We start from the raw sequence: 26,313 nt of genomic DNA, 5'->3' as shown, positions 1-26,313 counted from the left end.
TTGCAGATTTCTTATATTTTTCATTCTACCCTGAAGATGGAGGTGATACGTTCCTTCGAAACGTCGGTTAACACCACATNAGGAACGTATCGGCTCCATCTTCAGGGTATAAGGAAAAATATAAGAAATCCGCAAGCGAAGAGACCGTGAGAACCGATAAAAGCAGTCTCACGGTCTCTTCCCTTGCGGGTTTCTTATATTTTTCCTTCTACCCTGAAGATGGAGGCGATACGTTCCTTCGAAACGTCCGTTAACACCACATATACACGGTGCCAAATCCCAGAAGACTGCTTTCTTCAAAAGAAAGGATATCAGAATAAGCAAGCCAGAGTAGGTACATCCGAATTTTTGGAAAGCGAACAAAGGAACAAGGAAGCTAGCATAAGTACAGCTTAACTGTATAGCTGAGGAGAAATAAAGGAGAACAAAACAAACAACAAACTTTCCAGAAATCCAAGAAGTAGAGCAGCATCTAATATCATAAATTGTATTTATCTTAAATTAATATTGGAATATATAGCATTCACCTCTTGCAATTATAATATTCAGTAGAGGTTAAGTAACACAGCCTGTGAACCACTGCGCCACTGAACCACGGATCTTTCGGAAAAACGAGCAGAGTAAATTGCTTTCAATGTTGTTTTTTATATTCCGTGAGAGGGTTGCTACGTTGGAAGAGGTGTGGTAGAGGAACTTGTTCTAGTGGAATTTTGTAGTGCGTTTTGTAGCGTATTTCCTATTTCGTCCAGGGCAGAAGACAGTCCTTGCAGACTTCTGTTCAGACTTTGCATCAAACCTTCCAGCTGAAACAGACATAATTATTAATCAGTGTATCAGTCATTAGCATTTTGACAGAAACAAAAGTCACTTTTTAACAATATGTAGATACAAGTTAATAATACTAAAAGATAAAAATACTATGAAAATTTATCTAGAATAATTTATTTCAATCCACGGAATTAATTCTGTAATAAAATTACATTAATTCAAAAAAGCAAATTTCCTACGCTACACAGTCTCGATACTGAAGTAGTCGTTAAATGATCAACGAGGAAAGTAAATTATATTATTAAGAGAGAGTTTGGCAAACAAGTCTGTTTAAAAATAAAGTTAAAGCAGCATAAGTTTACAGTAAATGTAAGTTGGAAATATTGAGTACCTGGAACAATAGGGCCGCAACTAAAAAAAAAAGGAAAGATTTCACTGCGCTCTTTGGAAGCCAAATTTGTTTTTAATTTTTTTTTAAGTTGGGTATTTAATCTGTGATAAATCCTGGGCCGTCGCAGTTGGGTCCGACACGAACCGCCTGAGGTATGGCGTGGCCAGGGAAGAAACTGACTTGGGCTCGAACACATACACATTACAGTAAAATTAACAACATTTCTGAGTTGTCATTCCTAAACCGAACAACTTACTTATTTACATTTACCCATTACCGTTAGCAGTTTATGGGATGTACGCGGCACCCTCTATCCGCTAAAGTGGGCACTAACTTCGCCGACAAGCGGCGGTCGCGCAGTCGGTATAGTTCACTTGCAGACCAAAGCCACGGAGTCTGTTTTTTGTTTGTCTATGGGATGTAGAGCGTGATTGACAATGTGACGTGTACTACAAATAATATACCTATCATATGTTACAGTAGAAATGAAAAATTCGGTTATTATTAATAATAATAACCAGTGATTATACAAATTCCATGATTTGGAATTATACATAATCATTTTTCACTGTTTATAATTGTCGGGTAATCACCATTAACATAGGTTAACATATAGGCTAGGGGCATGCGTAGCGTAGTTGGTTGAGGCACTATGCTCCAAGTCAGAAGGTCGCGGGTTCGATTCCTGATGAGGTCACTGGATTTTTTTAAATCGACCTATTCTCTCCAGCTGCACTATGGCCCTGGGTTCGACTCAGACTCTAACAGAAACGAGTACCAGGAATCTTCCTGGGGGTTAAAGTGCGACCGGAGCGTAAGGCTGACAAATTTACCGCCATCTGTGAGCCGATTGTCTAGAAGCTTTAGGAGCCTCGACGTCTCACAACCCTATGGACCTCCAAGGTCTATTACAGGCATAGCTTTACCTTTTTTATCTTTCATATGTAGGCTATGTAATGAAGAGAATTTTATGTCCGGTACGTTGCGTGACTGTTAATACGCGAATGCGGAGTAGTTGCTGTGGCGTGAATAGGACCGCTTTCTCTTCTTGAAGAATATCTGGTTAGTGGAAGTTTCATCTGACTGATGAACTGAACCTGCATTTGTTAATCTCTGCAATATACCTGTCTCGATTCTTCGAACAGACTTTCGAAACTAATCTTCCAGTCTTCCAGCGTCTTAGGGGTAGTTTCCTGTGCGTTGGTCAGAATGCTTGTGTTCACGGGCTGAGACGTACTCTCCACCTCTACGGATCTGCGGAACACTCCAGGTACAGACAGCCCTCCGTGTAACACCTGTGGATAATAGGAAACTTGCGTGTAACTTGGGCGCTTTTAAGGGAATTATTTTTGCTTGGGGCCCGAATGGGGATTTCGAAATGATAATGGACTGCAATTGATATCTTTATTCATGGTCTGTGTAACGCCCCTCGAGAGATCTCAGACTGTATATGAATGACACGATTAATGAATATTCAATTGGAAAGGATGTTTAAGGGAAAGAGATCCTGGTCTAATTAGAGGTACTGTGTTGACACTTGCTCGAAGTGACCTACTTAAGCGTTTAGTCGCTGGCTTCTCACCACGGCTGCTCGGGTTCGATCCCGGGTCTGTTCAAGTTGGATTTGTGGTGGACAAAGTGGCGCTGGGGCAGGTTTTCTCTGAGTACTTCGGTTTCCCCTGCCAATCTTCATTCCACCAATTGCTCCACAATCACCCTCACCTATCATTTGGGGCTGGTACAATAGGCCAAAGTGGCCGCAGTACAAGGGACTTGGTCCCACTCCACTAGCATTAAAAAAAACATGTTATTATTGATTCACAGCTTTTGGCAACATTTAAGAATTTCAGCAGCAGTTCCCGCTTTTCGAAAGAAGAAATCGAATTACTGCACGAACCTCACAGTTGGCGGGATTTTGAATCGACACGGCCATTTTAAACACAAACTGCGAGCACAACGTTGCCGTGTCTGTGGCCGGTGAACTCTGCCCTGTCATACGGTTGCTGTCTCACACGACAGTGCTGCCATTTCTGAAAGAAACATCCCTTGCATTTTTACTTTCCGAATATCACGCGTAATTGTTTTCTTTATCCTTCCATGAATATTTACTACATTTTAACATGATACAATTTTATACAACGAGGCAATCTTCAGATAATTATTAATATGTGGTTACCATATAAGTTGGAGGTATGTGGAGCGATACAAACAAAAATTATATTTGAAGAATGCCGTCTGATGGAATGTTGCCCGTGTAGATATTTTGTTAACCGACGTTTCGGAGGAAAATGTAGCCTGCATCTTCAGGGTATAAGAAATCAGCGAGCAGTGAGCCCACGTGAGCAGGTGTCTATAGACTGATCCTGAAGATGGAGGTGATACGTTCCTCCGAAACGTCGGTCAACAAAATATATACACGGCACCGCATCCCAGAAGACGTCATTCTTCATAGTCACCGCCGTGAAAGCAAATAAATTATACTTGACTAACGACATTCCGAAATGAATTTTGCAAGTAAGTGATTAGTATTCCTGTTTCGAATTCGGAAATTCCTTGGTTCATATCTCTCCTCAGAGACAAGATATCCCAAGTTTTCACGTGATTTTTATCAGTCTCTGCTTGCAAATGTCAATGTATTACTTCAGATTCGACAACTACAGCTTCTTTTCAATTCATTATTCACTGATCCTATCGTTTCGTGTTATAATAACGTGAGCCACTGAAATCGTTGTTAGATAAACCGTGAGTGAGCGTTCGGTATAAATCCCAGTACCAAATTTAATCTAAATCTGTTAATTGGCTATGAAACTGAACCTGGGACGAGAGATGTGACTTTCTTTATAACACAGAATTTTTTTTTTCCTTGGGACTACAGCCCCAGTGATCCTAGGCCTACCTCAATGAACTTCTCCGTTCACTTCGGGTTTTCTAGATCTTACACATTCGATAGAACTCCTTGGGCGGGTGATCAGCTCGTCGCAAGGCCTCTACCTGTACACAAACACAGAAAAACGCGCACACACAAACTAAACATACATGCCCTGAGTGGGATTCGAACCCACGATCGCGGTTTCCAAGCGAGCGAAGACAGTGCATGCCTTAGACCGCTCGGCTACCGTGACCGGCAACACTGAGTTTACTTCTTGCAAAGAACCCAGAAAAATTAGCGTCACTTTAATCTGAGACGCTACGTCCTACGCCTAGCAACTCCCTGACACACAAGAATGGCTGGTCCTGAAGTTAAGAATCTCTGGTTTAGACTAAGAACACTTTATTATAGTTTCGGACTTACCTGGAGGAGGCAAAGGGCAACGAGAAATAATACCACTGGTTTGGTAACCATGATGTGTGTCTTGCTTCGCTTTCTTTGAGCTTCCTCAACTGCTGTGTTTCCTTCGTAATGTATTCTGAAATATAAATGGTAGGATTTATAGATGCAAATGTTCGACAGAAGGACTTTGTTCTATGTCTTAAAAATCCCTGTTATTAATCTTGCCAGCGTTTCATTTGACTTAGGCCGTCCATGACAGGTCACCATGGCACATGATAAGAATATTTTTGTAAGTACATAATACGGCTGCATGATTGACTTATGTCTCTGATTGATATGACTTCACTGTAATTTGATATTTAGATGATAGAAATGAGGTTCATATACAGAATTTTAGTCGCTTGAAATACCTAGACTAGAGATGGGAGGATAATAGTAAAATGAATCCCAGGAATTACAATTAACTTGTGACGTGGCATTGGCGTGTACCTTCACTGTTTTAGGAAACCGAAAAAATAAAGTTTTAAAGTCATACTGCGTGTTCGCGACGGTAGAAAATTTATATTTGTGTGTTAATAACATTGACAGAAGGGAAAGTAAACAGTGAGCTATAGTTCTGGTTTAACAAAATGAAGTAGTGGGTCTGGAACGAGGTCCGCTCAGCCTCGTCAGGATAATTGAGAAGCTACTTGAATGGAAAAGTAGCGGCTCCGGTCTAGAAAATCGAAATTAACGGCCGTGATTATTCGTTGCTTTGACCACGCGACACCCTCTAGCCGCTAAAGTCTGCACTAACTTCGCCGACAAACGGCAGTCGCTCGGTCGGTATAGTTCGCTTGCTGATTAAATCCACCGTAAAAGTAAAAAAAAAAAAGTAAAGCTATCCCTGTAACAGGCCATGAAGGCCCATAGGGTTGTGAGACTTTTTGAGGGTCCCACATTATCTAGACCAGTCGTGTCAAACATGCGGCCCCCATAGCCACAAAGTGCGGCCCCTCAACTTTTAGAACTAATTGATATTAAAATCAATATTAAAATTAAGTTGAAATATTTTTTGTAAAGACAATTTGCCAGCAGACCAGAAGACAAGAAGTCTGACGCATACATAAATTAGCAGGTTGCAGGAAATTCAATGTTTTGCTATTTCTAACATAATTTCTTGTGTAATCTCTCTTTTTACATATTGAAAAGTTGTTTGATACTTTTCAAAAATGGCACTCCCTTGCTTTTTAAAACTGAAAGATATGTGACTTTAGGTAATTATATTGCAATTATTCCTAAATAATAAATATAATTAAATTTCCTTGTATCAAAATCTAATGTATATTTCTCTTTTGAAGTGCGGCCCTGGACTATTATTTATAGGGCTGAGGTGGCGCTCTGTACAAGTTGAGTTTGACATGCCTGTTCTAGACAATCGGCTCAAAGATGGCGGTGATTTGTTTATTTTATTTCCAAATTTAAATTGATACCATTGAGAAAGTAGGTGAGTAAAAACAACTTGGGCATTCCAGTCTTCATACGCAGACAATTTTCGTTGCCTTCTCCTCCTATGCCCATGTTGCATTTAACGTGATAGTTCCATTAATAGAATGCACGAACAGAGTATAACGGTCTATGGTTCTGTTTCATAGTCAAAGCGTGTGAAAGCACTACTCGTATTTGAGTCAGAATGAAGTGTTCCAGGGCGTAGAAAGATTCAGAGAAAAAATAAAAAGTAAAGTAAAGCTATCCCTGTAACAAGCGATGAAGGCCCATACGGTTGTGAGAGGTCGAGATTCCCACATTTTCTAGATAATCGGCTCATAGATTGCGGNTTCAGCCTTACGCGCCGGCTGCCCTTAACCCCCCGGAAGATTCTTGATACTCATTTCTGTTAGAGGCTGAGTCGACCCCAGGGCCACAATGCGGCTGGAAAGATTAGGCAAATTGGGAAAAAAAATCCACCTCATCGGGGCTTAAACCCTCGATCTCCTGGCTTGTAGCATAGTGCCTCAACCAACTACGCTGTCGCGTGCCCTAAGATTCAAAGAAGGTAAAATAAATATTCTTATGATGCACATTCAGGATAATCACGTGCTGATGTCAATCCTTGAAAGCAAGATGGTTGCTGTACATACAGCTGAGTTGACGTTATGTAATTCTGCACTTGTTAACAGTGTGCTTATGTGTTTCATATGACATGTAATGACTGCGCTGGCGAGACCAGCAGCAGTTGTAAACGATAGACCCATCCTCTCGTGAGAGAGGATATTACATAAGGACTATAACCCGCAAGTGTTCAGTTGGAAAATAAAATTATTGGCCGTGAGTCTCAAGGGGCTTGTCGCCGAGACGAACTGATTGGCTGTAAAGCGCAAGTCGTAAGTTAACGGTGACTCTGACTCTGACTGAACTCTCCCATGCGTGCTATACACTCTGCCAATTTTATCCTCTCGATGTTGTCATCCTAATTATAATCGACGAAAATATATATTATGACGGTCTTCAGTAGCGTTTGCAATTTTGTACCCCCTCCTCATACGTCTTCCCTTTGAGTTCATATGGTCTCAGTACTCTATTCTACAACACCGTCTATCCCGCCTCGTTGATAGTTTCAAAACAGTGAGATTTGTTATAACTTTCAGACCACGTGTGGCAAGAAAATGTCATATGAATCCAGTAACTTACGTGACAGATCAGTGTTGCGATGAAAATTGTGGCTGTTATAAAGTCGCAAATCCATTGTTCTCTGTCGTGTCATACTTGTGAATTTACAGTTTGCAATTTCCCTACGTTATTAGAATTACTGCCTAAATGAGTTCGAGCTTCCTCCAATACATCAGCTACACTGTGTGTTACTTGTGTTTGTGCGTGCGTGCGTAAAAGTTGAACTGTATAACATAATTTGTTCCCTTTGCAAAATATTTGTTTATGCCGCGAATTTTTTAAACTGTCTGTACACTGATATGAACCACGAGACTGCATTAAACATCAGTTAACTATTTTCATTCATATTAGACGCTTCAATAATTGTGTAGCTGATACAGCTTCGTTAAATTGCCTAAAATTGCATATCTTATATAATTCTTCACTAAAGAAAGGTTTTGTTACTAGTAGATTCTAAATTGTTCTGACCGTGATGTATAACACTCATAATTACTGGGTGATTGAAGGTAGCTCTTTCTAAGGGACCCAACTGAATAGGTATCTTCCCCCCCCCCCCACTCACCTGAGGACGGAAACAGATCCAGCTTCCGAAACTTCGTGTTTTCTATTTTCTAAAATACAGAACGATGGGAAAAGTCCAAAAAACACAGCAATTCTGAAAGGTTTTGTTACTACTTCATCGTCACGAATAAATCAGTCAGCCATCCACTGAGAATGCTTTCCTTTGTACGTTTTTATTATTAAGCCTAGAAGTTCGTTTTCGGCATCGTTATGTAAGTAAATGGTTTATGCGGATTTATGTTTAAATCTACCTGTATGCGGAATAAGTCGAAGTAAGTTAACCTGAATGGGCCGCGCCATACCTCAAGCGGTTAGTCGCTGGCTTCCCACCGCGGCTGTCCGGGTTCGATCCCGGGTCTGGTCAAGTGGGATTTGTGGTGGACAAAGTGGCGCTGGAGCAGGTTTTCACCGAGTATTTCGGTTTCCCCTGTCGACACCCTAGTGTACGAGTAACCCCGATGCTGAGAGCGTCGTTAGATAACAAGCTCATAACAGAAGGACGACACAGAAATTTGCTGTGCTCTGATCTTTAAGCTAGTCTTGTTCTTACACCAATAATTTTGTTATACCTTTTTATTAATGTCAGTATTGGCGATACCTTTCGAATACAATGCTAGTACGCTGTCAAGACTTTTTCAATCTGATGAAATACGATACAGATATAACGAAGTGTTAGTTTGCATCGTTTTGTCTTTGGATCCGCCAACCGATGCCTTGGATTTTGCCTATTAATTATTGCTAATTATACGGGATTTGTTTCTTTCCCGTTGCCGTCCACTTCCGCAGTCTTCTCGTTGTTTATTGATTATGAAATGAATGTAAAGGGCACCTGCATGTTAAACAGCATTGTTGTCCTTGTTTTATCCTTGTTTATTAGATGCTAATGTTGGTATGTTGGCTGTTTTTTTATATCTGTTGACTTATATGATGATAGCGATGTTCTTTGAACTCCGTCGGTTGAGAAATCAGTTAAGTCACTCAGGCCATGTTGAACAGCAGTGGCATATGTTGGAATCTCAAGGGACTCGAATTATACTGACTGTTAGGGCGAGGGCACACTAAGGAAACTGGCAACCGCAACGCAACCGCAATTTCCGAGAACTGTTATCAGCCTAAGTTGAACACATGTTAGGGCCCCCATACACACACAGTTTGCCCTCCAGTTCGGCCTGCACAGTTGAAGACTGAAAGGCAAAACTGATGCGTGTGGTGCGGCCGGCCAATCGTTTGGACTGTTGGCCTGTGGGAAACCCGTCAGGCCGTCAGTTCTGCCTGCAGGACCGTAGCACGTGACCTGTGTGTCTCAACATTATAGGCTGGAAGACCGTGATTGTGGCATGAAGCCTGCCGCTTTATCTGCGCGTGTATGGGGAGGAGAGGGAGGGGGTAAACTGTCACAGTTTTGCCTGTAAGGTCGATCGGAAGGCCAAACTATGTGTGTATGGGGGCCTTAGTGAATTGAGCAGCGCAAATTGAGGTAACGACAACGCAATATTTTTCTAGCATGGATAACAGGTTTCTTGTAAATTTACTGCATTTTCATGGTGTAATATAGTTTATTACTGAAAAGTACTTCCAAGATTCAGCGGGAGAAATTGGCACATACTATCTATAGCTTCGGTCCCACTGATAACCTTTCCACGGATCTGTTATTATGCGTTATAGCCTTCGAGAGATATTATGAAATCACTGAATACTCACGCCCTGTAGTTTTTTTTTTTTTTGGTGGGGGCAATCAAGTCCATCGCAAATCTTTCGGCTGGTCCTGCAGGACCAGCACTATTAATATTATCGCGTATAGACTCGTTGCTAAGCGGTGACTCTGTTGCGACCGTTGCTAGATAACGCTCGCAACAAGCACGCACGCAACAATATAAGAACTGTTTTCTAAATGGTCCGTGCCAAGATGTTAAAAGCTACAGTCAACCTACTTCACATGTATATCATTGGTAAGAGCGTTGACATGTGATGCAGTGGTATGGTTCTTCCCTTGTCGGAAATGTAAACTCGCCATCATTTTTATATAAAAATAACTTTAATGACTCCACAATTTTACATTGTCCGGGCTCACACTTAGTCTTCACACTATAACTTTAAAAAAATAACAAGTAAATAACAAATAAATATTGTTTATGAAGAGTACTGCCTTCTGGGACTTAACGCCGTGCAGTCCGTTGGAAGTAAGAAGATAGTACTCTTCATAACTACCGTTGCGAGAACCTCAAATCCTACACTGTTCTTTATTATCACAATACAGTAAATTACTATACAAGTTCTTGTAACTAGTTTAAATTCATCACTGTCCCATGTCATATTTCGACATTTACAATGTCATCCTCAATCTTACACACCCAGGGTCTTCAACACGCCATACACCATGTAACTTCTTACACGGATTTGAAACACGAATCCTTGAAGAGCACACAGGAATTTGATATACGTTGATTTAGTGTATGTTATTTTATTTATGAGACTATTTTATAAAGTAAAGTAAAAAAGTAAAGCTTTCCTTGTAACAAGCCTTGAAGGCACATAGGGTTATGAGACGTTGAGGTTCCCACATTACCTAGACAATCGGCTCAAAGATGGCGATAAGGTTGTCAGCCTTACGCGCCGGCCGCGATTTACTCCCCAGGAAAATTATTTAATTAATGCCTGGTACTGATTTCTGTTAGAGGCTGAGTCGACCCCAGTGGCCATAGTGCGGCTGGAAGGATCAGGTCAATTGAAAAAAATCCAATGACCTGATCGGTACTTGAACCCGCGACCTTCCGGCTTGTGGCATAGTGCCTCAACCAACTACGCTACTATTTTATGAAACGTTTTTAAAAATGTATTGTATCTTCTAGAATTATGTGCAGTGGTGGGAACTAACCTTGAACTGATTTGTTTGTGTCACTAAGTATTTACTTGGCCGCGCCATAGCTCAAGCGGTTAGTCGCTGGCTTCCCTCCACGGCGGCCCAGGTTCGATGCCGGGTCTGGTCAAATGGGATTTATGGTGGACAAAGCGATGCTGGGGCGGGTTTTCTCAGAGTACTTCGGTTTCCCCTGCCAATCTTCATTCCACAAAATTCTCCATCATTATAATAGCCCGGGGCAGGCTACGGTAGGCCAATCAGTGGCCACCGTGCCGAGTGGACCCAGCTGGACTCCACCCTCCACTTAGCAAATTAAAAAAATATATTTACTTTTGAGGATATCATTCTAAGTTTCGAAAAATGTCAGAACAGCGTTGGATTTAAACTAATTTCAAGAACTTATGTTGTAATTGACTGTACTATAATAAAAAGTAACGCTATGAATTACAACGGTACATTACTCAACATAAAAACATAACAAACAAACAACAAATTTAGTCTTCTAACTCTGCTTCTCACTTTCATATGCACTTACATTTACAGTCGCCTCTAAATCTGAACACTCTCACTTTCTTGTCTTCTGTTTTCTTCCTCTCATTATATTCTGCGTCACTGGCCGTCAGCGCCGATGTACCTGTAAGTGGCACCTTACTAGACGAGTGTCCTAAGTACGGAGGAAGGTGTTCAGCCATCATCGGGGATTCAATCTGACTGCTACGGTTTATAGTACGGCTGTTCCGATCAATGGTGTCCGATGTCCTGGACGGAAGGACTTCTGTGACTGTAGAAGAAGGAGTTTCTTCTTCCGCTAGTTCGTCATTATTCTCATATGTGTACATAATTCTTTTATTCTTTGATACATCACCCTCATCTTCAGTTACTTTAAGGACATCTTCGGATCCTCTTCTATCCTTGTAGAGTGATGTTGCCGGGACGTTTTTGTCTGAATCGTAGACCAGTTCCCTACCCCTCGCAATTGCGTTATGTCTGTAGATGGTATCTGGGAGTGATGGTACAGTTTTAGTACTCCCCATCATTTCATTGTCCTCTGACTGTTGAGTTCTGAATGCTGTTGTCGCTGTAGTGGTAGCAATCGAATCCTCGGAAGTACTGATGGGCAATGTAACTGGATGTGCTTTGGGCGTAGTAACTGAAAATATTTCAGAAGTAGTAGATACTAATTGTAAGTCGGCATATGAAGAAGGAATTTCAGTCGTCAGTTGAAATTGTGAATTTTGTATTAAATTGTGCAATTCTGAAATTGTCGTTTCGGAAAGAATTTTATCATCAGCAATCATGTGGTTTTCAGAAATGATGGCAGGGATAGGAATTGCCTCAATTTCAGAATAAATATGTGGTTCAATAGTACGAAAGGGATATTTGTAAGATTCCGAATCGGTTTGTGTTCCTCTTGCAGAGGCAGAAAGTAATCCCCTAATATCTGTTGCAGAAAATTGATCTTCAGTGCTAGTGTCTGCAGACACCTTCATGGAAGGTGTGTACGACTCAGCAGAAGATGCAATATCTATGACGATGTCTTCTCCATTTGACAGTGTAATAACAATATTCTTTGCACTGACAGGAAGAGAAAGCCTTTGAGATTTATCACTTGAAGCAAGTTGAGGTGGTTCATAAGTTTTGGCAACTGTAGTAATTTCTCTGATTTCTTCAGTATACTCGGAAGATATATGGATTGCTTTTGGATCTTTGTCATACTCAACATTCGTTACTACAGAATGAGTGTAGTTGAACAACTCAGGCTCTGTGGTGCTAGTGGATGAAGGCGTAATATCATGCTGTTTCATAGCCGAATTTCGGCTCATTCTAGTAGTTGATTTTTGTTTCTTTGGTATTCGATTTTCCTGATAATTTGGAAGAATAGGGTCAGATTCCGTTGCAGTTAAATCAGAGTCCTCTTCTTTCGTTTCACTGGGCGACGAAGGTGTTTGAAGTGTTTCAAACGTATCTGAGGGCTCACAAGTATTTACAGGACCTGGCGAGCACGTACTCAAGATTTCTGTGGATGATGGATGTGCTTCATTTCCAGTGAGTGGGAGAGGTGCACTTATTTCTCTCGTCTCTCCGAACGGATCCCTCGTTTGGTAGTCAAGATAAGACGTATCATAAGTATATTGAGGAGATTCATTGGTTTCTCTGCCTAAAGATTCTTCGTGCTTTTGAATGGAAGCTTTTTCATTCACGAGGACTCCATTTGGATAAGACAACTGCATGTCGATTGGTGGAGGATGAGTTAAGTCGCTGTCAGTTTGTTCTGGTGCGATTGTTGTGAACGCCAACTGTGATAATTTTCTATGTTCTGGGTAGTTTAGTTCGTTGCTATCATGATAGTTTGAAGATGTTGCGTCACTTGATGAATGCTTGTAGTAAGATTTGACGTTTGACTCTCTCCTTTTTTGACCTGTGTAATAATCTGTCAGTGGTTGTTGGTCTGAATCCTCTTGGCTTCTTGTGAATGCCGACTCAGCTTGTGGCGGAAGTATTGCTCTCTCTTGATGACTTGGCGTTTTGGAGTGAAGCACTGTTTTAGGCATATTTCCATGATCATCCATGGGCACTAGAGGTTTGTTCTCTTGAACTGGATGGTAATGAAATCCGTTAAGTGGCAAGTGACTGTTACCCGTCAGATATGTTTTAGGTTTATTGTTTAAGCTTTGTACTTTTGTTTCTGATGATAGACTTATTTTTCTTGGTGGTGTATGTGAGCTGAATACTTTTTTATCTTCAAACTTTGCGTAAGGTTTGCCTCTATCTTCGATATTCATGGTCGTAGTTCCAAGTGAAATATCGCTGTCCTGTCCCGAATCTTGGTAGCGATATTGCCCATTGGTTGGATGATTTTCTTTAGGCAGTTCGCCAGTTGGATATTGGCTTATGGAATCTTGAAACGTTTCTGACGTAGCCACGTATTTATTTTTTGGGTCTGTTGATTTAGCTTTTGACCGGTTTCCAGTTTTCTTTTGTTGTTTGTCTTTGTTTTCGGCACGGTTTATGTGTGGGAGCGTTTGCGGAAGTCTGTAGTGTTGAAACGTATTTTGATATAAAGGAATATCCTGAGGATATGTTACAGATGTTGGGTAAGGCAACCTTTGGTTCCGCAGAGGATCTGTTGATGATATGGTAGAGTAGTAAGTAGGTTGTGAATGATATTCTTCCTGATGATTGTACGTGGATGGATTAGGATGTGAATGCGGGTTGTAATTACTTTGGTCCTGGTTGGAAACAGAATCTGAACTGTGGATGTCTTGATATGGGTAGGGAGGAGATAGGTACGGGTATGCTTCTTCGTATGTTGTCGCGTTTGACCGCGTCGGATAATTATTTGGTGTCTGCCTCTTCAGTTTATATGTTTGAGGAACATATTGAAGCGACACATGCCTTTTCGCTTGAGGCATCTGTTCATTTTGCCGGCCACTCCCCAAAGGAATGTTAGGAAATTTTGTGGTTCTGTGAAAGCGAATTTGGCGGGGTCCTTTATAATTCCCATATACTGTCCATGGGCTTATTCCGTTATGACCATTTTCATGACCGGCCTTTAAAAGAGGGCTTTGTTTCATATCTGCACATGCTTCAGTATTTACTCCAGCGACAGGATATAACTGAGCCACATTTTTCGGTGTTTCTTTCATGGCGGTGACTGGTATTCTTCTCAGAACTTCAATTGATCTGTCATTTTGTTTACTTATGCCAGATTTGAATTCTTTCGCTGGTAAGAAGTTGGTTTGAGGCCCAATATTTCGCTGACCCACTAGATTTACAAAACATTTAATTCTAGAGCCTCTGTCATCTTGTTTACCAGGCATAGGCGTCCTCTGCTTTGTGAATTGTTTAATGATGTTCTTATCGACTGCACTTCTCGATCCCAGTTCTGTACGATGCCTGTAATAATAGTCGCCACTTTTTAACATAGCGGGTATATCATGGCCATTAATATTCTTATGATATGCATTTCGTTTCATTATATTTTTCCCGTCGAAACGTCGGCTCAAAGCTTTATAGAGAGTCATGGTTGGTCTTTCCAGTTGTAGCCCTTGTGCCAGATGCTTGGGCGATGCTTGATAGAATGCGGACAATTCCTGCAAGTAAAGAATCCTCATGAATATATGTCTTAACAAAGCACCAATGTTTATAATCCTCATATTGCTATGTGTACTTCAGTGCTTAAACACTGTGTTTTAATATATACTCTTAAATTTCGCATAGGCGTCCCCGAAACAAAAATAGACCAATGTGGGTTTTGAGGTTCTTACATCGGTGGTTATGAAGACTTCTGTCTTCTGGGATAACCTTTAAAATAGAGGCGACATATACAACAAGAACAAAAAACAAACTCCATGGTTTTAGTCCGCAAGCGAACTATGCCGATCGAGCGACCTCCGCTTGTCGGCGAAGTTAGTACCAACTTTAGCAGAGAGAGGGTGTCGCGTGGTCAGCGGAACGAATGCCCACGGCTGTTAATTTCGGTTTTCTACACCGGAACTGCTATTTCCTTGAGATAACTCCTCAATAAATTAGAGGTGACATATTCCTCCAAACTTCCGTTGACTTTCAACTGACTATACGGTGTTATATTCCAGAAGACAGAGCTCTTAAGAAATATACCAATTCTGTATGAAGGGAGGTGAAGGAGGGGCTTGCGTGACTCATACGTGCACTCATAATAGTTCTACATATATGTTTGTCGGTGCGGAAAAATATTTATATTGTCACGTGTTAGAGTGACTATCGAATCAAAGGCACACTTGAAACATGTAATCACGAGCACACAAGTGACATACAGAAACAGCCGCACTACATAAAATGTATGAAGAGGAAAACAAAATGAAACGAAATTAGTAAAATGAACTACAGTCGATTAGGGCGCAGTGCATTAGGATTCCTCACATAACTGTTGCCAGAAAATGGCCTTATATGGTCGAAACAGGTAGCGTTATTATGTTACATATATTTTTAATATTTAATAGTTTTATATAATATCTTAGCGACCACTGCGTAATATTAAATTGTGAATCAATGTTATTGATTGATGCAGTATAGACAGAACATTTCATAGACTATAAATGGGTCTACATGTCACAATTTTAAAGTCGATCTTAACAAAATATCAATATTTTAATATTTGTTAAGAGTCTTGGCGTTTAATCGGATGACCAAATTAAACCCATGGATATTATGTGTGGGCGACATACCGCGTTATTCAACGTTAAATCAGACATGCAGTATAAAGAAATAATATACAGAGTTAGTTTTAAAATCTGTATCAGGATATTGTATCGGTGATATCCTAAATTACTGAACGTCAGAGAGTGTAGTGGGAGCACTCGGTAGCGTAGTTGATTGAGGCACTGCTACAAGCCGGAAAGTCGCTGGTTCGAGTCCCGATGAGGTGGCTTTTTTTCAAATCCTTCCAGCTGCACTATGGCCCTGGGGCCGACTCGTTCTCTAACAGAAATGTGTACCAGTAATCTTCCTTGGTCGTAAAAGGCGATCGGCGTGTAAGGCTGACAACCTCACCGTCATCTGTGAGCCGATTGTCTAGAAAATGTGGGAACTTCGACGTCTCACGGCCCTATACAGACAGCTTTACCTTTTTTTACCAGAGAGAGTGTTGCACATAGTTACTAGCACCTTTTAAGAAGATAATATAACAGTTAGTTTAAGATCTGTATCATGAATTTGCGGATATCTTACCTGAATCAGTAAAAGCACTGTGATTGAACACAGAACAGTTGCTTCTGCCATGTTATTTTGAATTCGTATGTCTATTTTGTTAACATTCAGTTTATTTCCAACTTCATGTAATATATGATATGTAGATGCTAACTAATGATGTGGTTAACAAACATTTTAAGCTTGTCTTTATTACGTCTGTTAAATCTGTAATGAGACTAAATGTATATTTCTAAAACAAAGCAGTAATGTTCAGAGCACCGGACACAATTCACTCAGAACCCGAACTGATGGACAACTGACACCCTGGCTGTAACGCTACGGTTTTATAAGATGAGTTAGAATTTAATTTTATTTAGCGTTTGGTGTTAATTACTTGTATAATTTTGGCGGATTATGCAAATTTAATGACATTGAAAGCAGTGAATTGTGGAGACGTGCCTTTATATGCACACAAATGATATCATGGTTGAAAAAATGCAACAGCAGTACGTGACTCTATGGCAAGCAAACGTTCAAGGACATTTTCGCCTTGAGGAATGGCAACCCAGATTACTGTACTGTTTGGTGGATTGCTTTACTGCAAGGCGTTGTTTTAAATCTTTGGAAGATGTATGCATTTTGCAGTTCATATAAGAATATGTATGGGTCGTTACTCTTATCACATTTTTCGAAAAAATGCGTTCTTTCTATCCAATCCTACCAAAAGTCGATACAATGTGAATTTCCTTCATTTATTTTTTTTTTTGAATGAATGCTTGAGCACTTCTGATCCGTTGTCGTTAATTTCCTGTTAACCATTTAAAGTCCATACGTAATATACTCACAGCCGAGATAGCTCAATCGGTATAGCGATTGGCTACGGGCTGAACGACCGGGGGGTCGGAGTTCTAGTCCCGGTAAGGTCAAGAATTTTATCCACGTTGTCCAACACCAGCTCTGGGGTCAACCCAGCCTCCTATCAAATGGGTACCAAGGGGTCTTTCCCCGGATGTAAAGCGGGAGGGGCGTGAAGCTGGCCACTCACCTTCAGCTAGTGCCGAGGTCAAGAAAATGTGGATATATACTTCCACTCCCCCATATATCTTCATGGCGTACTGCTTAATTAGCTAAGCACAGGGACGACTTCGCCATTTTACCTTACTTCTTCTGTCTTAGGTCCGAATATTCTGCTCATCACTCCTATGTATCAAATACCCGCCACCTCTATTCTTCTCTTAAGTTATGAGGCCAAGTTTGATACACGATACGGAACATAGAACCGTACTTTTGTGGATTTTGGAGCAGGTAATGGCAAAAGTAATTGAAGAGCCTTTGCTCCAGTGTCCGATGCTATTGTATCAGAAATTTCTAGGATCCTGAACCCACATTTTTCGCCTTAGACGTTTATATTTCGTACTCGGCACTATAACTTGATCTCTGACATTAAGGGAGGAACATAGACTGAGGGTGTTGAGGAGAATATTTGGATTGAAGAGATGAAGTGACAGGAGGTTGAAGAAAACTGCATAATGAGGAGCCTCATAACTTGTACTCTTCTCCAAGTATAATTAGAATGATCAAGTCAAGGAGGATGAGGTGGGCAGGGCATGTAGCATGAGTGTGGGAGACGAATGCGTGTAGGATATTGGTGGGAAAGCCAAAAGGAAAGAGACCACTGGGAAAACCAAGGCGTAGGTGGGTGGACAATATTAGAATGGATCTTAGATAGGATGGGATAGTATGCATTTGATAGGTCTGGTTCAGGATAGGGACCAGTGGATGGCTCTTGTGAACACGGTAATGAACCTTCGGGTTCCATAAAATGCTGGGAAATTCTTGAGTAGCTGCAGAATTGGCGGCTCCTCCAGAAGGGCTCAGCTCCATAAGTAAGTAAGTCAGTATTCGGCACTATAACGAGGCAATGCTGACTGTACTGGTGGTGAGATTTGGAAACTATTAAAGATGCCATCATGTTCTCTTCCTGTATACAATCGCTTCTGTGGCCAGTACTGCACGACTGCATGATGTCTCGAAGTTATATATGGCGCGCCGAACCAGGCATGCAATTTACGTTATCGCACTTTGTGAAGTGAGAAATTTAGATGTTCTTACAATTTCTGTTGACTAAATAGTTTTAAATTTAAATGTCGACCCAACCTCTAACAGAAATGAGTATCAGGAATATTCTTGGAATATTCTTGGGGGTAAAGGGCGGTCGGCGCGTAGGATTGACAACCTCACCTCCATCTATGATCCGATTGTCTAGAAAATGTGGGAACCTCAACATCCCACAACCCTATGGGCCTTCATGGCCTGTTACAGGGATAGGTTTACTTACTTTACTTACCTAATTATTGCAAAACGTAGAAGAGAGAACATGAAGATAAAGCAAAGAACAGATGCCCCTGTGACTAAGTCACAAGTGGTAGAAGCGTATGACAGGGAGCAGAAGATCAGCACTGCATGCTCTTGGTACGAGAGTCAGATGAGAATTGCTACTTTAGAACGCAAAATTAAGCCTTAGATACCCATTGGCTTTGAAGCTGCGACGATTCCTCGTTAAGAATGAAGAATTAGATCTTCGCCTTGATAGAAATCGAACCCCGGTGTCGGATCCTAGTAACCCTTTGGGGACTGAGCTATCCCAATTCACTCGAGAGGACATAAATCATCGATAAATCAATACTCTCCATCACAAACACAATAAATATAGGATAGATGGCAGATGATGCTGCGACATATTTGCTCAAGACAAGATCTCTGAAGCCAGAAGAGACAGCATTGTTAGAGAACGGCTCTGCAAACCAACCCGTTGCTGTGCAACAAATTCGTAACACGCAACAATGGAGTAACTGGGAAGCGATGTTATTTAGGCTGTCAGTGCGATAGCAGCTTGATGGAACAATAGAAGGTCTGTTGGGAGAGGTGTTCTCTATGTGCTCCGTGCCTGGATGTTATAAGCAGGACAAGTCTAGAATTTAGTTAGTTTTGAGACAGCCGCCGGGCAATAAGGACGTGAACACGGAGGTGGAGGGATCTACGGCGTTGGGAGCCGTTACCAGGCGACAACCGATGAAGATAACAGACTGAGAAGACTTCGTACATGCTGTAGTGAAATGCAGAGTGTGCGAATTAACGTTAACGCTGTAGTTATTTGTAGTAACGTTCTGTAAGAATTCTGTAAATCCAATTAACAGTCCAAACCTCATCTATAGCCACGCAGTCATGTGACAATACCTATCAGGATTGACCACAGGATAATTAAAAATGCAAACATATTGAAGTCACTGATGTAAGTAAACACTCAATTAAGCAGTGCAGTATATAGGACAGAATTGCTGAACTGATTGAGGCCAAGAAAAGCGGAAGCGATGCATATCGAGTTTCCTATAATTTAATAATAATAATAATTGAATAATGGTGCGCCATTAATCAAATAACAACAGCAACAATGCTTTATTTAATAAGACCTGTGGGACGATCCAGAACAGTGGTTCAGCCAGATAATGGAAAAATCAAGAAAGGAAGAAAGAGATGGCAAGAAATTGAAAAAGAAGAATTGTTGGTATAGAGAAGAGATTGGAGACACGCATGCACACATCGGAAGAATAATCGTCATAACTTTCACGCGATATCGCAATTTCTCTGAAGTCCCAACGTCACTCTGACAGCGGAGTTCTGCATGTGATCCCGAAGATAATATTGCGAGGTCCGGTGACTGTGAAGTCCACAGGATCCTCGACTGATATTCGTATTATCATGTAAGCGATTTATTCTTTGGCTTTTCACTTAATGACATTGAAAAAAAATGGGTTGGCTTTAGCTCCATAAAGGAGGACTTCCAGACTACAGTTAGAACTGTCCACTAACGACGGTACATATTGCAGAGACATTTAGTATAATGCACACCGGTGTTCTATTATTGTTGTTGTTTTCCTCTTTTGCGACAGGAAATATAGCAACCAGTAGGCTTACCTTCAACTCAGGGTTAAATATTCTTCACCGTTGGTGATTATAAAATATCAGTTTGCATATCTGTTGATATCAATTAGTAAACTAAGTAAATTCATCAGAGTTCTTCTTGAGAATGTAATATTACTCTACAAATAAATTATTAGACTGTTACGGTACCTTGGGGGCATACAGTATCATTGTTAGTTGAGACGCTGTGCTACAAGCTGGAAAGTTGCTGGTTCAATTCTCGATGAGGTCATTGGATTTTTTCAATTCACCTAATCCTTCCAGCCGCACTATGGCCCCGGGGTCGACTCAGCCTCTAACAGAAATGAGTACCAACAATTTTCCTGGGGGTAATGGGCGGCCGCGCATAAGGCTGACAACCTTATGAGCCGATGGTCTAGAAAATGTGGGACCCTCAACGTCTCACAACCCTATGAGCCTCCATGGCCCGTTACAGGATTAGCTTTATCTTACGGTACTTGAAGGTTCAGTACTGTATCACAGGAACTCGTTACTGATCTTTCTCCTCAGTCAGATTAATCCAGACCCCTACGAGCTTAGTGTTCCAATATCCATTTTAATATTAGGGTTCAAATGGCCCCCTTTCCTCCAGACTTCCTCTCAGAAGCGTTACTTGCATTTCTTGCCTCCCTGTGCGTTAACTTACAGTGATTCCATTATTCATTTTGTGCACAGTTTATTATACCCTGTTCCTCTTGACGCCGTTAGGTTTGTTAGATCCAGTGATTTAACATCTTCAGTTTAACTGCTTGGAGTACAGGAATTTTGTATACCATGAAAATTCTAACCAGTAGCTTTAAGTAAATTAATTGTGTTTGTGACCTTTATAACACCAACACTCCTTACCAAAATGTATGAAGCTTCTATAGAATCTTTAATTAAGGAAAGGTAGGTGTATGGACCTTTTAAAAATATTTATTCTAAGTACTATGACCTTCTTTCGCTTGTACGAAAGAAATCAATGTCATAAAATATGTATACACGAATTATAGGGAATACTTTCCATAACATGAATCGGAAACATGACTTTACCGATTTTAATGTGGATGAAAACCCTCTTTAATTTATTGGAGAGCATTGAATATGATCATACTTATTCAAACTTGTAGCATACGTTACTGCCTATGGATGCTTACACTGTAATGCTTTCCAAAAAAATACAGCTTTAAGAGACATTTTAATTAAGGAATGAGATATTTATTACTTTCTTTCAAAAGTAGAAAGAGAAATGAATACAGAAAGACATTGCTCTTTGATTGGATGTTTCAGCCCAAATAACATGCTTTTTCTCTCAGGGTTCGCTTGGGATATTTTGAGAGGTAATTAAATAATACAAACTGCGATATAAGATTGTATACGATGCCTTGTCTTCTTATTCTTTATTAGAACCATTCATCATAGTTAATAAGTTAAAACAATACCTAAATTTTATTTCAGATAAAGTCTGTATAGTTTTATTATATCTGTTTTAACACGTATTTTCAATGCAGGTACAGGATTTCATAAATAGAAACTTCATCCCTGGTATAATAAATAATTATAAATATATCTTGATATATGTCTCATAAAATATGTATACAGAGTTGAACTGATTTGCATTGCTAGTATAATACATTAAATAAATAATGTTGAATCAGATGGTTAAATAAATATAAGTTTATGTCAGAATTAGTTGAATTGGCGTTTCTGAGACCCTAACAATGTTTCGCAACGGCAGTGATAAAAAACATAAGTAAATTGGTTTCAGTTTAGAAACAAAGGGGTATTTTTTGTAAATATATGTAAAGTTGAGAATGTTAATATTTGTAATTGATTGTTGGCATGGTGTTAAAGAATCAAGAAACGTAACAATTAACAGAATGAGAATATTATTTAGGGTATATTCCAGGATATCCATAATGATTGCGTTACGAATACTCTCCAGACGGGTGTGACGCCTCAAGAACAATTCTTTTTCCTCTCCTACCACACTTTTCTGTAGCCATGCTGTGCTGGATATCCAAAGTGCCCAGTTGATATAGGTGTATCTACAAAAATTTAACTTCTTCCACAACAGTTGGGAGTCCAAATTGATGAGGGTTTCTATAATATCCAGTAGAGACTGGCTTGTCAATCACGATTTATTCAATTTTTTTCCACTGCAGTTAGGAGTCAGAAGTGACTTGGATATCCATAAAGTCCAGCAGAGATTGGCTTGTCAATCACAATTTGTTCAATCTTTTCCACTGCAGATGGGAGTCCAAAGTGACTTGGGTATCCATAAAGTCCAGCAGAGATTGGCTTATCAATTACGATTCCTTCAACCTTTTCCAGTGCAGGTGAGAGTCCAAAGTGATTTGGATATCCATAAAGTCCAGCAGAGATTGGCTTATCAATCACGATTTCTTCAACCTTTTCCAGTGCGGATGGGAGTCCAAAGTGACTTGGGTATCCATAAAGTCCAGCAGAGATTGGCTTATCAATTACGATTCCTTCAACCTTTTCCAGTGCAGATGGGAGTCCAAAGTGATTAGGATATCCATAAAGCCCAGCAGAGATTGGCTTGTCAATTACGATTTCATCAATCTTTTTCACTGCAGAAGAGAGTCCGAATTGACTTGGGTATCCATAAAGTCCAGCAGAGATTGGCTTGTCAATCACGATTTCTTCAACCTTTTCCAATGCGGATGGGAGACCAAAGTGACTTGGGAATCCATAAAGTCCAGCAGGGATTGGCTTATCAATCAGTATATCTTCAAACTTTTCCAGTGCAGTTGGGAGTGCCAAGTGACTTGGGTATCCATAAAGTCCAGCAGAGATTGGCTTATCAATCACGATTTCTTCAACCTTTTCCAGTGCGGATGGGAGTCCAAAGTGACTTGGGTATCCATAAAGTCCAGCAGAGATTGGCTTATCAATTACGATTCCTTCAACCTTTTCCAGTGCAGGTGAGAGTCCAAAGTGATTTGGATATCCATAAAGTCCAGCAGAGATTGGCTTATCAATCACGATTTCTTCAACCTTTTCCAGTGCGGATGGGAGTCCAAAGTGACTTGGGTATCCATAAAGTCCAGCAGAGATTGGCTTGTCAATCACGATTTCTTCAACCTTTTCCAATGCGGATGGGAGACCAAAGTGACTTGGGAATCCATAAAGTCCAGCAGGGATTGGCTTATCAATCAGTATATCTTCAAACTTTTCCAGTGCAGTTGGGAGTGCCAAGTGACTTGGGTATCCATAAAGTCCAGCAGAGATTGGCTTGTCAATCACGATTTCTTCGACCTTTTCCAGTGCGGATGGGAGTCCAAAGTGACTTGGGTATCCATAAAGTCCAGCAGAGATTGGCTTGTCAATCACGATTTCTTCAACCTTTTCCAGTGCATGTGGGAGTCCAAAGTGATTTGGATATCCATAAAGTCCAGCAGAGATTGGCTTATCAATCACGATTTCTTCAAACTTTTCCAATGCGGATGGGAGTGCCAAGTGACTTGGGTATCCATAAAGTCCAGCAGAGATTGGCTTATCAATCACGATTTCTTCAACATTTTCTACTGAAGATGGGAGTCCGTAATATCCAGAGTGCTTAAACAGATTTAGAATATTGGAGTACTCAGGCGAGTATGGTCCTTCGAACCCTGAGTATAATGGGGATCCGGGATAGTTCAAAATGGGCAAAGGTAGGAGTTTGCTAGGGTCTGCGTAAAGCTTTTCAGCTTGTGGCAGATATTTTCCTGCGTATCCAGGAGACCAAGTTGGTACATGGCCGTGCGACAGAAGACTCTCTACCAGTGCATCTTCGATACGTGGGCTACTGTAATCGAGGTAAGGGAATTCTGCGTCATACTGCACATGGGAATACTTCGCGGGATCGAAAGGCAAAGAGTGAAGATAAGGAGCGTAGTCGAAGGAGGGACCTGGGAAGTAGCCAGAAATGCCTCCGAATTCAATGGTTGCTGTTTCTTTGACAGGTGGAAGAATCAACTCTTCACCGATGTGAGGCAACACCTTGCGTATGCTACTCCCTAGCAACTTGCTGTACAGTGGGGACTCTCTGACGTCTCGGTTTGTTTCATCAGCATTATTTTCCTGAAAAATAACAACGAATGGCGTTTAAATGTCAACTCTTCAAGGACTAGAATGCCATGATGTTTACAGTTTATGTTTCACTGACTAATGAACGCAGATCACAGTGGCCGCGTGGCCTAAGGTATGAACTGTTTTCTCCCGCTGGAACGCTAGAATCGTGGGTTCGAATCCGATTCGAGGCATGGATGCCTGTATGCGTTTTGTTCCGTGTTCAGCTAGTAGAGAACGGAGACAGAGAATCCTAGTGCGTGTGCAGTGGTGAAATGTAAAGTGCGTACATCAGCAGTAGCGCTGTGTTGCCTGTGTGTACGTGTGACTGAGAGAGGTTGTAACCAAGTTGCTAACAAATCCAATCATCCGAACTTGAATCCGTAATTTTCGTCGCGTGTAACATCCTGCACATGACACTATTAAGACCAATAAACTCATTATATACAGTGAGATATGAATATGATTCCGAAAGTTGTCGTGTTGAGACGGAAACCAAACGATGAAGTTTTATAGGATAACACAACAGATTAGTTTCATGTGGTTTGCACGGATAAGTCTGATCGCTTTGTGAAGACGTTTAATGCAGATTCTAACATAATGGATACTCACGGCGAAGCTCGGTTGAGCATGCTGTTAAATATTCTCGAATCTGATTACTCCATGTTCTATTTGCCAGCCATACCAAACACGCTGGGAAATGTAGTAATGTTAGCCTTATATGTTGGACCTATTAATGTTTTAAGTACACATTCAGAAACAGTAAGGCCTTTTCACGACTGTCGGTTTTCCTTTCCGAAAATGAAGTAAATTTTGATCACTTTTTAGTTTCAGGGCGTCCTGTTGGTCCTCCCTCAGCCCTGCTCATGGTCTCCCTTTCCGTATATATCAGAATCATTTCTTGTTTCCACCCTTGACTTATTCGTCTACCTTAAAATGGTGAAAGCATGTTCTCTGAAACGTTGGTGGCGATCTAACGCATTACTTGTCACGTCACACGAGACAGTATTGTTCGTAATGAACTCTCTGAGAATCTCACATCTCGCAAATGTAAATTGTTTTACGTTAAACAAATGTTGTTTATTATATTTGTATATTAAACACAAGTACATATAATAATATATATATGTATTTAAGATTTGAGGCTTTCACGGCGGTGACTATGAAGAAAGCAGTCTTCTGGGATTTGGCACCGTGTATATGTGGTGTTAACCGACGTTTCGGAGGAACGTATCGCCTCCATCTTTAGGGTAGAAAAACGTCGGTTAACACCACATATACACGGTGCCAAATCCCAGAAGACTGCTTTCTTCATATATATGTATTGTTTTTCGTGAAATAATGGCAACAAATTTTTGCTTCCGTGTAATTAATATGTTTTGAACCGAAAGGAATAATTTGAACATGTCATTTCCCATCATGGGTCGGATAGATCGGGGAATAACGTGACTAACAATGGAATCTGTAGCTGAGATTCGATTCTTATCACGAAAGTTTCTTTTTCTGTGAAATGGATTGTTCTTACCTGACAAAGTGAGACGACCAGAAAAGCTGCAGCGGAAAGGAGCCACAACGTCTTAGCTGCCATTTCTATAGTGACACTTAACTTCCGAACAAGGTAAATTCCTTCTATTATATTTTAATATAGAACTGAAATTACCTGCTGGAACTTCAAGTAATTCAAAAAGACAAGTGACTAAGACGTTGTGTGGCGAAGAGAAGGCTGATATTCTCTTTAGAGAAACCTCGACCAACTGATGACATTCGAGAATTTTCATCTATCTTTTATAGTCGGTTACCTAGAACTCTTCAATTATCTGAGAATCACGAATCATGACTTTAAAATGGATATATATTATTGTTATGAGTTATATACGTCTGCATTTGTCACGTGTTAAAACGTTGGATGTTTATTGTAAATACAAATAAAAATATTCCAGCTTATGTGTCGTCTTTAAAGCACGGTCGATTTTATCCACGAACCCTCAAGGTTTCTTGCCGATGACCGCAGGAAGTTACAAACGCCTTTTAAATTATGAAGACTTCTCTTAAAGTAAATTGATATTGGTTTCTTGCAGTTACCTTTGAATACCGAATTCAAAATAATTC

General features: G+C 40.5%; 2 protein-coding genes across 2 annotated transcripts; both read right to left on the bottom strand.

The window, feature by feature from the left end:
- Positions 1-452: 452 nt before the first annotated feature.
- LOC111872294 lies at positions 453-4,585 on the bottom strand. Its single transcript, XM_023866015.2, has 3 exons — positions 4,452-4,585; positions 2,284-2,454; positions 453-803 (listed from the first exon to the last, which is right to left on the bottom strand). The coding sequence occupies exons 1-3, from the start codon at positions 4,500-4,502 to the stop codon at positions 666-668; spliced, it is 360 nt and encodes a 119-aa protein (XP_023721783.1). The 5' UTR covers positions 4,503-4,585; the 3' UTR covers positions 453-665.
- A 17,717-nt stretch (positions 4,586-22,302) lies between these two features.
- On the bottom strand, positions 22,303-25,792 carry LOC111872307. Its single transcript, XM_023866039.1, has 2 exons — positions 25,730-25,792; positions 22,303-24,216 (listed from the first exon to the last, which is right to left on the bottom strand). The coding sequence occupies exons 1-2, from the start codon at positions 25,790-25,792 to the stop codon at positions 22,303-22,305; spliced, it is 1,977 nt and encodes a 658-aa protein (XP_023721807.1).
- Positions 25,793-26,313: the final 521 nt, after the last annotated feature.

Source organism: Cryptotermes secundus, unplaced genomic scaffold (assembly GCF_002891405.2).
Source record: "Cryptotermes secundus unplaced genomic scaffold, Csec_1.0 scaffold44, whole genome shotgun sequence".
NCBI classification, from domain to species: Eukaryota; Metazoa; Arthropoda; class Insecta; order Blattodea; family Kalotermitidae; genus Cryptotermes; species Cryptotermes secundus.
The sequence above is the reverse complement of the archived record's forward strand: the minus strand, read 5'-3'. Positions and strand labels throughout refer to the sequence as shown.